At 36.7% G+C, this 12,300-nt stretch overlaps 1 protein-coding gene across 5 annotated transcripts in view; it reads right to left on the minus strand.

Moving 5' to 3' along the window:
- The window catches only part of EPSTI1 (epithelial stromal interaction 1), an 82,378-nt gene that overhangs the window by 13,131 nt on the left and 56,947 nt on the right, over positions 1–12,300 (minus strand). For all 5 annotated transcript variants that reach the window (XM_029936685.1, XM_029936684.1, XM_029936681.1 and 2 more), the window contains one exon: positions 11,745–11,828. In XM_029936685.1, coding sequence (XP_029792545.1) covers positions 11,745–11,828 — 84 coding nt within the window. The remainder of the gene's footprint in view (positions 1–11,744; positions 11,829–12,300) is intronic.

Raw genomic sequence — 12,300 nt, forward strand, 5'->3', positions numbered from 1 at the left:
ACAAGCAACTTCTGATATCCTGCCCATCCTAAATTTAATAACATGAACTCTGAACAAATTAAACTCTCATCAGCTCCAGACATGAGACAAAGACAAAACTAGAAAAGGCATATATTCTGAGTACATATGAATATTATCACATATTGCTTTAAAATATTTTTTCAGCCTTGGAAAATTGATCCTGAAGTTCATCTGGAAAAAACTGGTAAAATATGCAATTGTACCATGGAAAACAGAAAAGAAATGAGAGAGAATCAGCTTCACCAAATATTAAAACATATCATGAAACCACAGCAATTAAAACAATCTGACTGAGCTCAGGGACCCGTGGAAATGTAGTTTAACATAAAGTTTTATGCTAAATGCATGCAGGAGAGACAATTCAACGAATGACAAAGAATTAGCCAATGAGTATGAGAAAAATTAAAACCAGATTTTTAAAATATCAAAATAAATTTTATTGAGTCTAACAGTTGAACTTAAAAGATGGAACCACAGGAATTTTCAAAGGAGGCATGGGTAAATTTATTTATAAATGTGGAATAAGGAAGTTTCCAAAATCATAAAGGAAAATGATTGATAAATGTGGTTACATAAAAATTCAAAGCTTCTACTAGGAAATATTCCATAAGCAAAATTAGAAAACAAAAAAATTTTATAACACATATAGGTTAATTCAATTATTCTTTCATTCATTCAACAACGCCTGAATGCATATTATGAGTCGGGTATGGACCTATATGATGTGGATGCAATAATGAACAAGACAGATTAGATCCATGATTAAGAGTTTCTACTCTAGAAAAAGGAAAACCCATCAAAATATGAGAAATATATCCAGTTGTAATCCTATGCAGAGGATGAAACACATTAATGTGAGGCTCAGTTACAATTTTAGACCAAGCCTCAAGAAAGGTCTGAGGAGGTGGATAAACTAATGAGAAAAAAGAACAACCAAACAGAAAAAGGACCAAAGAATGGAATGAGAAAATTCACAAATAAAGTACAGATTCCTTAGAATTTCCAAATGGTCATCATCTTCACACACAACAAAGAAATATAAACCAGAACAGGGAGATAAAAATTTTCTATATACTGGCAAAAACTAAAAAAGACTGACAGAATCAAGAACATTCAAGCACTTTGGTGGCATATCTAAATTATTGAAAAACAATTTAGTTTTTGAAGGGCAATTTAGCAACAATAATTAACATGTAAAACATATACATCCTTTGCAGAACCATTCAAAGATATACATATAGGGATAGTCACAGTTGTATTATTGAAACACTAAAAGTTCAAGAGAAAGTCTCTGCCCATGAAAATGGACCTGGACCAGTAAATTAAACCATCTACACAATGGAATACTATGCAGGAGATACGGAGAATAAGGTAGATGGGAGAGAAGGAGGGATACCTATGGAGGGATCTCTAAGATACATGAAGTAATAAAAGGTTCAGAGAACAAACTGATGGTTGCCAGAGCAGAGGGGTTTGGAAGGTTGGGTAAAATGGGTGATGGCTTCCAGTTATGGAATGAATAGGTCATGGGAATAAAAAGTACAACATAAAGAATACAGTCCATGATATTTTAATAGTGATGTACAGGGACAGATGGTAGCCACACTTGTGATGTATAATGTCTAACATTATAAACTTGTCAATTTACTAAGTTGTGCACCTAAAACTAATGTAACATTGTGTGTCAAATATTCAAAAATTTTTTTCTTATGGCACAAATAAATAAAATAAATAGGAAAAATAGGTAGATTCAGAGCACTTTTCCTGGGACTGTTCCATGTAAACAGAAAAGATAAATGTATCCATTTCAACTTTTATATACAGAAGTATATCATGTTTAAACAATTTTCTTAAAAACATACACCAAAATGTTAACCATAATTACCACTGGGGAGAGAAGCATGGAGTGGATGGGCAGGATAGGAAGTTTTAACATCATATATAATTTTTGCTTTCTGACTTTTAATCCATGTGCATGTATTACTTCCTCATACCATCCACAGAGGTTTATCTGTGTGGCGAACCATCTTTGGTTTGTTTAGGTTTTCCTCTATTTAAAAATCCTAATGAGGGACATCTGGGTGGCTCAGTAGGTTAAGAGTCCAACTTTGGTTCAGGTCATGATCTCATGGTTTGTGGGTTAGAGCCCCACATCGGGCTCTGCACTGCTCTCTCTCTCTCTCTCTCTCTCTGCCCCACAACAGTTCTCTCTCTAAAAGTAAATAAATAAATTTTTAAAAATCCTAATGAATGTATATAGTTTTTAATACATAAAGATGGAAAAAGCAGAACACGATATTAAGAAGCCTAGAACTGCCAGGACGGAAGCAAAGAGGACAGAAGAGAGTTCCATGCATCATCCTATGACAGAGCAAGGACAGGGGGAGGAGAAAACCCAGAGCAGGAGGGAAACCAGGACAGAGCTGATGAGGCATTGCCATGCAAGGACATTGCTCCAGATGGCAGAGGGGAGGCTCTGGCATCGCTGCTCTCTGGACTATTATTCTATATCTAGCAAAGCATTTTTACTAGGAAGAAGCTGGTTTTCTTTTGGTGCCACACAGGATAATTTCGACTAATTAATTTGTTCTGCTGAAGTGACAGCCACTGCAGATGCATCTGCATGCCTTATAAGCACATCCTTGGCTCATTTACTGGCTTCTCATACAGAAGTGCAATATCTAGTTGGACAGATACAAATAAGTGGTTCTTGTTCCAAGGACTGAGATTTGGACATTAAGGAAACCAAAATACTGTAAGCAGGAAGAATGTGATGCACAGCATCTCAAACGCTGTCAAGTCTGGTCCCACTCGGCACCAACCATTTTCCAGACACCTGGATTCACACTGAAGATACAGATGCAAACAGACACAGCTCCACCCTGAAGGAAACCGTAGTACAATGAGGGAGACAGACCTGGAAACACAGGCACAAAGAAATATTGCTGATCACCAGTTCAAGCAAGAGGTCATGGGGCTACAGAGGAAGGAATGTAGAGAAACAAGATGCAAAGGTTGCTGGGTGTTGTTCAACAATGGAAGGGTATCATGAAGACTCCCAGAGGAAAGAGAACGTGTCTCCCCACATCTCCCTCCGCTGACAGAGCTCCATACCAAGAGGGCACTAAAGCAATAGGATAAACACAATATCATTTTGGAGATGCTAAGAGCAGGATCTGCTGTAAACATTGGCCAGAGTGGTGGAGGTAAATGCAGACAACACAGCAATCCACGCCTCTGCCTTTGCTCACCCCTCTGGAGCGGGTGGGAGGTAGCTCTCGCCAGAGGACAGGCTGCTGGGCTGGGGAGCTGCAAGGATCAGTGCTGGGGCCCAAGCTAACAGCAAAAAGTAGAGGGCTCACCACTTCCTGCCGGAGGTTGTCAAATCACTTCTCTGGGGTCCAATGAACCAAAGGGTCAATCACACAACAGCTAGGTGTGTGCAAGCTGGACGCTGGAAAAACCTGGTGAGGCCAGAATGGGATACTCCAGAGCAAGGCACTCATGCAGTAATTGAAGACTAAGATAGGGTCATTTGGAAATCATGTCTGAATCCCAGTGAGGCATGTTCCAACACGGTTCAGCTTGACTGCTTTATGTAAACATTAAAGTGCCATTGCCTGGCCAAGACCAACTTTTCCCAGGAGAGGGTGTTCTCTCAACTCAAGAGGAAAAGGACAGTGGAAGCAGGCGAGTTGATGTGAATGTTAAAGAACCCGTTCCTTTGAATGTTTTTTAATATAAGAGAGGAGCTCCATGGGGAGGGGACAGTTCAGAGAACGCCTGCTTTTGGAGGAGTAACACCTTTGCCCTGAAGGACAAAGATGGCCTCCACTAGGAAACAAAGTGGAAACTACTTGAAAAAATGAAGAGGGGACAATCAAATCAGCAGAAGTAAATATTAATGGGTAAAGTAGGGAAGTCAAAAAATAGCAATAGTGTGTATTCCCCTTTTTACTAATCACTGTTCTATCATTTTAATATAGACAAATGGACTTCCATCTATTAATAATCATTGAATCACATAGCTCTCACCCAGCACAGAAAGATTTCCTATCAACTTCCTTTTTTTAAAAAAATATTTCTCACAAAAGTTACTTGTTTATTGTAAAAAGCGTAGAAAATACAGAAACGATGAAAGCAGACATAATAATCGCTCATAAAATCTCTCTACCGATAACTGTTAGTATATTTCCTTCATTTCTTGATTTATACACAGAGATTATAACTTCTTATCAGCACCCCAGGTCACATTTTGTAGGCTTACCACGTGCCAGGCATTAAGATAAACTTTCTACAAGCTTTCTCTGATCCTAGAAACAGTATCACAGGGCAAATAACGCTCATACATAATAAAGCTTAGAGGGCTGAAGTAATTTGCACAAAATACAACATGAAAAGGCAAGTTTCAAAAGTCACCATTTTATAATATGTATTTGTTTCATTTTTATATGAGTGATCATATTCCCACGTCATTAAAACACAATAGCAGTTGTAGCATGGGATCCTGAACTGCAAATTCCTCACATCCTCTCTCACCAAACAAATGGTTTCAAACCTCCCAGTAAGATTATTTTAAAAATAAACAACAGTGTATGCACATCTCTGATCTCTGATTATTTCCACAGAACAAACGTGCACCTTTTATACCTAATACTTTCGCATTTAGGAAACTATAATTTGATATCGTCAGAGCGCCCTTCAGTCCACCTCTCACGCACGGCAGGACAGGGAGTTTCAGATACTTTTAAATAGCTGATGCCTTAAGCTCTCCTCGCCTCATCACACACACAAATTATTATCCATAGTCTGTAAAGCTTCGTGTTTAGTCTTGTGATTATTCTCACGGTTGAAATGTAGAAACAGTCTTTCCAAGCCACCTCATTCCACTGAAAATTTTATTGGAGTTGCACTAACCTCACAAATTAATTTGGATAGAACTCTAGTTATTACAATATTAAATTTTGCCACTCGGAAGCATCATCTATCTCTACATTATTCTAACTGAAACGGATCATAGGAAAGTTTGGTTTTTTGGTTTTTTTGCTTATTCACTTTTTGGAGGGGGCGGGGAATAGAGCAATTTCTTTACATAGTTGCTTTTTGATAAGGAATTTTTATTCCATTATATTTTCTAATTAGTGTTTGCTGATATTTGAGAAAGTTGTTGATTCCTGCATTTTATAACCAATTCCTTTATTTTATTCCATTTGTTCCAATCATTTTTTCAGTGGATTCTCTTATGTTGTACAGGCAAACTGCTCTCAGCCAAAAATAATGACTTATTTCCAATAATTAGAAAAGCTCCTTTTTAATTTTTGTCTTATCAAGTTGGCTAAAACTTTGTTCCATGCTATATTAAGAGTTTTTAGCTTAAAAAAAAAGTTTTCCATCAAATAACGTCAACTTACAAAGCACTAGGTTAAAATTTCCAGAACACTGGTTGGTAGTAGGGGTTGCAGATATCCTGATAATGTTTAGTGTTCTAATGTTTCACCATTGAATTGATGTTGGTTTGGAAGACTATATGTATGTTAAGACAATCTTTTAAATTTCTAGTTCACCATAGTTTTTTGTTGTTGTTGTTAATTAGCAGTAAAGATTAAAATTTATCAATGTCTTTTTTTTTTGGCAGCTAAAAAGGTGGTCCTATGAATTTTCTTTTATGACCTATCCTACCAGAGGGCAAAGATATAAAAAGTTGTAACACAGTCATCTTCATGTTCCTAGAATAAACATTACTTTGCCTTGGTAAATTATCTAAGAGAAAAAAATACCACTAACTAAAATTTTCTTTCAAATGTTAATTTCTTAAAATGTTTTTATGTTTTATTTTATATTTGAGAGAGAGAGAAAGCGCAAGCAGGGAAGGGGCAGAGAGACAAAGACAAAGGGTGCGCATCGAAGATGCAGAGAGAGAGGGAGACATAGAATCTGAAGCGGACTCTAGGCTCCATGCTGACAGCTTGGAGCCTGATGGACACGGGGCTCAAACTCAGAACCGTGAGATCATGACCTGAGCTGAAGTCAGATGCTTAACTGCCTGAGCCACCCAGACGCCCCACAAGTGTTAATTTCTCCAAGTTCCATGTTTGCATTCCCTTTATCAGGCTGTGACATCATAGGGATTAGAGTTCAATATTAATTCTAAATTAATCTCTCTCCTGGTTCATAAACCATTGTAAAGCATAGGGGGAAAAAACCTGTTCGTTGAAAATTCCAATGAACTTGCCTGTAAAATTTTCCAAGTTTAGCTTGTTAGGGAAAGTAATTCTCAGAAAACTTGAGAAACCACATGCATTTTCAATTGTCTTTATGTATTTTAACTCTGAGTCATTTTAGATTTTTATATTTTCCTATAAAACCGTTCATGTAATCCACATATTCAACTTATTAGCATAGCATTATCTCTAGTAATATGAGCTTAATCTTTTCCAAATGTATTGTCCTGGCTCCTCATTTCTAATGTTGTGCATTTGCATTTTTACTCATCTCTTCTTGATTGGGCTTGCCATAGGTTTGTTCATTTTGTTGACCTTATCAAAAAACAAGCTGTTGGATTTTTATAACAGCTGTTTCTTGAAGTTGTTATTAATTTATGTTATCTTAATTACTTCCTTCAGTGTCGTTTATTGTTCTTGCTCTAAATTCTTAGATTGGGGGCTTAATTCATTTCTTCTTTAGTACTGATTGGATTTAAAAGTTATGATTTTTCTTTTCTGAGTACATCTTAGAATTCAACCTTGCAAGCATTCCTCATTAAATGCTCTTATAATTTTTATCTATTCTATAATAACTTTCTCTGTCACTCAATTGTTTCAGTATTTTTGTAGTGTTTGGCTTGTTTTTTACTTTCCAAATGGCTATATAAAAAAGTCAATAAACATGCAAAACCGGTAAGGGCAACTGGCCTATCAGACATTCATTTAAGTTCTCGAGTGGTAGGAAGGAGGCTGGATAACTTAACACAGGGATACCAGGGTGCAGGATACACGGGAGCTGAGTTAGCTGTGCTTCTGAAAGAGCTCCAAGAGGCAGCACCGAGGTGGCCAGTAAGAGGATGAGCCGGAGGAGCACAGGGAGAGCAGGAGCGCAGGGAGAGCGGGGGCAGTGGGCCCTCTCCCTTCTCACTCCTGCACTACACACATCTCGGACACGGCCCACTGGCCAACCAGCGATCAGAGGAGGGTGTCTGGGCTCAGGGAAACAGGCAATGACCCTGGCTCCTACTGACTCTAGGAGGAACAGAGGCCACTACTCCTGATAATGAGGTCCCTGGCTTGGCAGCATGCCCAAAGAAACAAGAGCACCAAGAATCACACATTTGAGAGAGAAAACCACCGAAGATAAATCTCAAAATGGAAAGGCAAAAATGTACAGTGAAAATAGTAAATTGAAAACTTTAATGTTTGTGTAATAACCCTCAATGAAGAGATTAGAAAGAAGATGGCACTTTTAAAACATAACATGGTTATGAAAAAGTCAGCAATCTTGGTAAATAAACAAATTCAAGGCGTGTGCCAAATAAGCAGAATGGAATCTTATGAAATAAATTAGTGAGCAGGATGATCTAATTAAAGATTTCTACCAGAACACAATGAAAAATGCCAAACAGACAATAAGTATCAGGAAAACAATTGAGAGATATAAAGAACAGTTCTCAGATTTCCAAAATCCATTTGATACACATCCCAGAAATAAAGAACAGAGACAATATAGTAGAAGAAACATAAAAGAGAAATTTCCCTAAAGTGAGACATATATTTTGAAATTAAATGGGCCAAAGGTCATACAAGATTAAAAATAAAAACACTGAAATTTCTTACTACTGGGGAGGTGAGTTGGAGAGGGGGGGAAGAGGAGAGGAAAGAAAAGAGAAAGAGTAAAAAAAATATATATGGAAACCAATTTGACAATAAACTATTATAAAAAAAAGAACAGAAAACAAGAAAGAAAACATAGCTAAAAAGTAAGTTATGTAGCAAGAATATATGCAAATGTACTAGTAATCACAATACATGAAAATATATTAAATTAAAAGAGATGATACTGGGTAAAAGGAAATATAATTTAAACCAAATGACACAGAGAGGTTAAAATTAAGTGATGGAAAAAGAAATTGCCATATAAATTCTAACAAAAAAGCTGGAAGAGAAAATATTAGAATCAGACAAAATAAAAAGACAAAAAAGAAATCAAGCTGAAAGTCACTGAATAGGAAGACTAGTACATTTCATATTGATAAAAATCCATACTAAATGACAGATTTCCCATAAGTCTCATTGGTTGGAACTATTTCCTATGTCCATAGTGACCCAATCATAGTTGAAGAGAATGGATCTCCCAGGAGCAGTGAGACCCTTTGGGATTGGATCCCTGGAACCCAGATGCACCTGCCTTCTCTGAAACACGGCCCATGCCAAGTAAAACATATACCTGAAGAGAAAACTAAGGGTTTTAAGAGAAAGGCAGGCAATTGATAGCCTACAATACACAACCCCGATACAATACACAATTTATTTCCTTCACAGCATTAATTAGTACAAAGTCATTGATTGCTATACATTTAAAAATAAAGTATTTTATTTCTTTGTCTCCTTTTAGTTGTCTATCTCCTCCATTAAAAAGTAAACTTTGGGAGGTTAGGATTCTGTCTATCCCTATCTAGCATCTTACAAAAGGCTCCAAATATAATAGGAACTCAATACATGTTTGTTGATTGGATGGATGGATGGATGGAAGGATGGATGAATACTGGAAACATTACTCTGAGGTAGATTCACCAGAATAATAGAGTAAAAAAAAGAAAAAAAAAGGCCAGAAAAGGAAAGCTTTAAAGTGGTTTTAAATACCATTACAGAGTTAGAGAGAGACAGGGATTGCAAATGACCACTGAATTAAATGGTCAGAAGGGATTTACCCTTGGAGAGCAGTTCCAGTATGATCATTGCTAAATATAAACCAGAACATAAGGAACAAAGGGCAAAATGGATAATAAAGATGTGATCACGGGAAGATTCCCTCTGTCTTTGTCTCCCCCCCACCTCCCAGGTAGAAGCAGAAAAGGTAGCATCTCTGAGGATTGCAGAATCAAGGAAGGGGTTATTTCTGAAAGGCAAGAGCAACTATATCTGTTCACACACACACACAAAGTAGTGAAAAAAAAGAATATATAGAGTATAGGGGGAAAGGGGAATTATAAAAAAAATTCTAGAAGAAGAAACTGAATTAAATGTAAAATACTGAAAGGTTAACCTTCAGGAAGAACCTACTGTTCCCAGAGACTGGAGTAATGAAAGAATGTGAGAGAGACACAGAACAAAATAAATGTGCTATCACTTCAACTTAACCTAAATTATTTGCTCAAGAATCACTTTGTAGAAAGAATTCACTAAATATCTGTTGAATGAATGAAAAGAACAATCACATGAATAGATGTGATGTTATACATGTTTTTTTTTCCCCTGCATCTTCTTACCATAAACATGATCCTTGTTTTCTTGAGCTAAATCACTGAAGAGATACAGAATGAGACTCTACCAATCAAGATATGCCCTTCTGTGGACATGTAAATAACAGAGTGGAAAAAAGAAGAGAAATAAAAATAAGGTAAATATCCTTATATATTCTACTGTTATTGAAAACTCTAGGGGTGCCTGAGTGGCTCAGTTGGTTAAGCGTCTGACTTCAGCTCAGGTCATGATCCTTGAGTTCAAGCCCCATGTCAGGCTCTGTGCTGACAGCTCAGAGTCTGGACCCTGCTTCAGATTCTGTGTCTCCCTCTCCCTCTATCCCTCTCCCTCTCACACTCTGTCTGTCTCTCTCTCAGAAATAAACAAACATTAAAAAACAAGTTAAAAAAAAAGAAAACTCTAATGATGGAATTATGTGTATGCCAAAGTTATTCATTTTACTAACAGCTACAGTAAGTAAAGGGAAATAATTTATGCAAAAGAAACATATGCTCAATCAATAACCAGAAAATATGTATGTATCAATATTTGTCTAACTCTAGAAGAAAAACAAGATTAAGAAATAAAAAGCTTAATTCTCACTGTTTAAAATAACTGCTCAACCTGAAAATTAAATACCAGATCTGATTTTCTAATCTGTTGAGCATTCTCTTTGTGAAATATTCTACTTTTAATGGTTTTCACGTTCCAAATATGCCACCAAACTTTATAAAGTACTATTTAAAATTCACTAGAAGTTACTTTTCTATAAATCATATCTTACGCTGACTTCACAACATTCTCAGTATCTAAATACCTCAGGACTTGATATTGAGTTAAAAGGTCACAGAAACAGACTAATATTTACATATCACTTGATAGACATTATTGAAAATACACGAATGTATACCAGACTTGGCTTCTATGTGCTAATTACTACAGACTATTACTATAATATTAATTATTTAATTGTGCTTTCATTGTGAGGTCTTTGTCAAAAGAAAAAGATATTGAAAAAACACCGAGGAATAAAAATGTTTCCCGGTTTCTTCCTTTGTTACATAGTAACTTAAAAACTATATATACAACTAACATTGTTTCTTTCAATGATTTAATTATTACCTTCCATGCACAAAGCAGCTGAGTGACACAGTCATTTACACTGTGCATTGATGGAAACAACGACACAGAAGGGGCTGACCACTGTTGGACGAAGGGCAGCCCTTAGAAGGATCAAATTATCAGGGACCATTAATACATAGTCTATTTCATAAAGTAATTTTACACACAATCTCTATAAAAAGTTACGTTGTGCAGCAAAGACATAAGGAAAAAAAATGTGAGCCAAATCAAGGAAATCACATGGGAGTTGGAACTTAACTGTACAAATGAAGAAATATATTTGAGAGAGCTCCTGGAAAAGAGGACAGGATTTATCAGCCACCAACATGGCAAGCTGGAAAATAATGATGGGGAAGGTAACGGTGTCCAACTAGCTGGACAGTTTATTGTGCTTCTTTAAAGGATCTGGAATGCAGTGGCACCTTGGGGCGAGCCCCTCTGGCCACCCTCTCATCCCCTTCTGATGAGCTCCTGGCCCTCTCTGAGCATATGTGTGAAAGAAAGGCAGCATCAAGTCACAACACTGAATGTTTTCAGTTATCATACCAGAAGTTTTACATTCTAGCGAGAATCACCCTGTAAGTACCCTTCTTATGAAGCTCTGCATTCATTTCACTGACTTCCGTTGCTCAAAATAATTTGGAATACCTCACATATTTGTATATATGTGTAGAGTATCTTGTTTTATGTGTTTTCATACACATATCTGTTTAATATATGTTTTATAATATGTGTATAATATGAATATTGAAGCCGGCTTCATAACTTTGTATGAGTATTTAGTATTCATTATCCTCTGCACATGATTTGTAATTTCATATATCTTTGGTTTGGAAAATGGCCATGACACCGATTATACTTTGTAAACCAGAATTTCCCTGTGACCTGCTGGCCCACGTGTAGGACACACACGATGGCGCCCCCATGAGGCTCAGCATTGAGAGTGAGTATTGAGAGGGAGAGTTTTGACCCAAAGTTTTGACCACACCCCATCATACTCTTAAAACACACCGAAATCTCACCTTTTATGTTCAATGCTTTTTTTCCCATAATTTTCATATATGTAAATGTTTCTGTTCCTAAAGCCTTAAAAAGTATCTAGTACCATTAGCAAATAATTAGCAGTGACTAATAGGGTCTTGTGAATACCTTCTGACGTTGTTCCTCCTTCATCTTTTGCAATTTTTTATTTTCTTCTTCCTTTAGAGAATCCTTGTAAGCCCAGCTTCTGGCCTGTAAATGTATAAGGGAAAAAAAACATAGGAAAAAAGTCACCACCACAATTTACTAGTGTCCCCACCGTGGGACTGGTTCTAATAACTCAGCCTCTGGACTAAGCATCCAGTGAGCTCTCCATACACACTTGTTTACTGAGTGACTTATGCATGTGCCTGAAGATGTCCCTGGGGATATATAAAAAGAAGGCTTTTTGATTATGGTATAAGCATAATCATCCAGCACATTTTAAAGGATGATCTAAATGTTTGTTTAATTAAGCTTAAAAAATGTCCCGTCAGAGATAATCAACATAGTTTATTCTTCCAGTGATAAGGATTGAAGTAGAGGAAAGTTAAATGTTTTTCGAGAATATTCCAACTAAGTAACAACAATTCTAACCAGACTCTGGTAAGGAGAGAGCACAGAGATGCAACTGGACTGAAAGTCAGCTAATCAAGGGGGAGGAAACTCTATAGTCTTTACCTCA

The sequence above is a fragment of the Suricata suricatta genome, chromosome 4 (genome assembly GCF_006229205.1).
Source record: "Suricata suricatta isolate VVHF042 chromosome 4, meerkat_22Aug2017_6uvM2_HiC, whole genome shotgun sequence".
NCBI classification, from domain to species: domain Eukaryota; kingdom Metazoa; phylum Chordata; class Mammalia; order Carnivora; family Herpestidae; genus Suricata; species Suricata suricatta.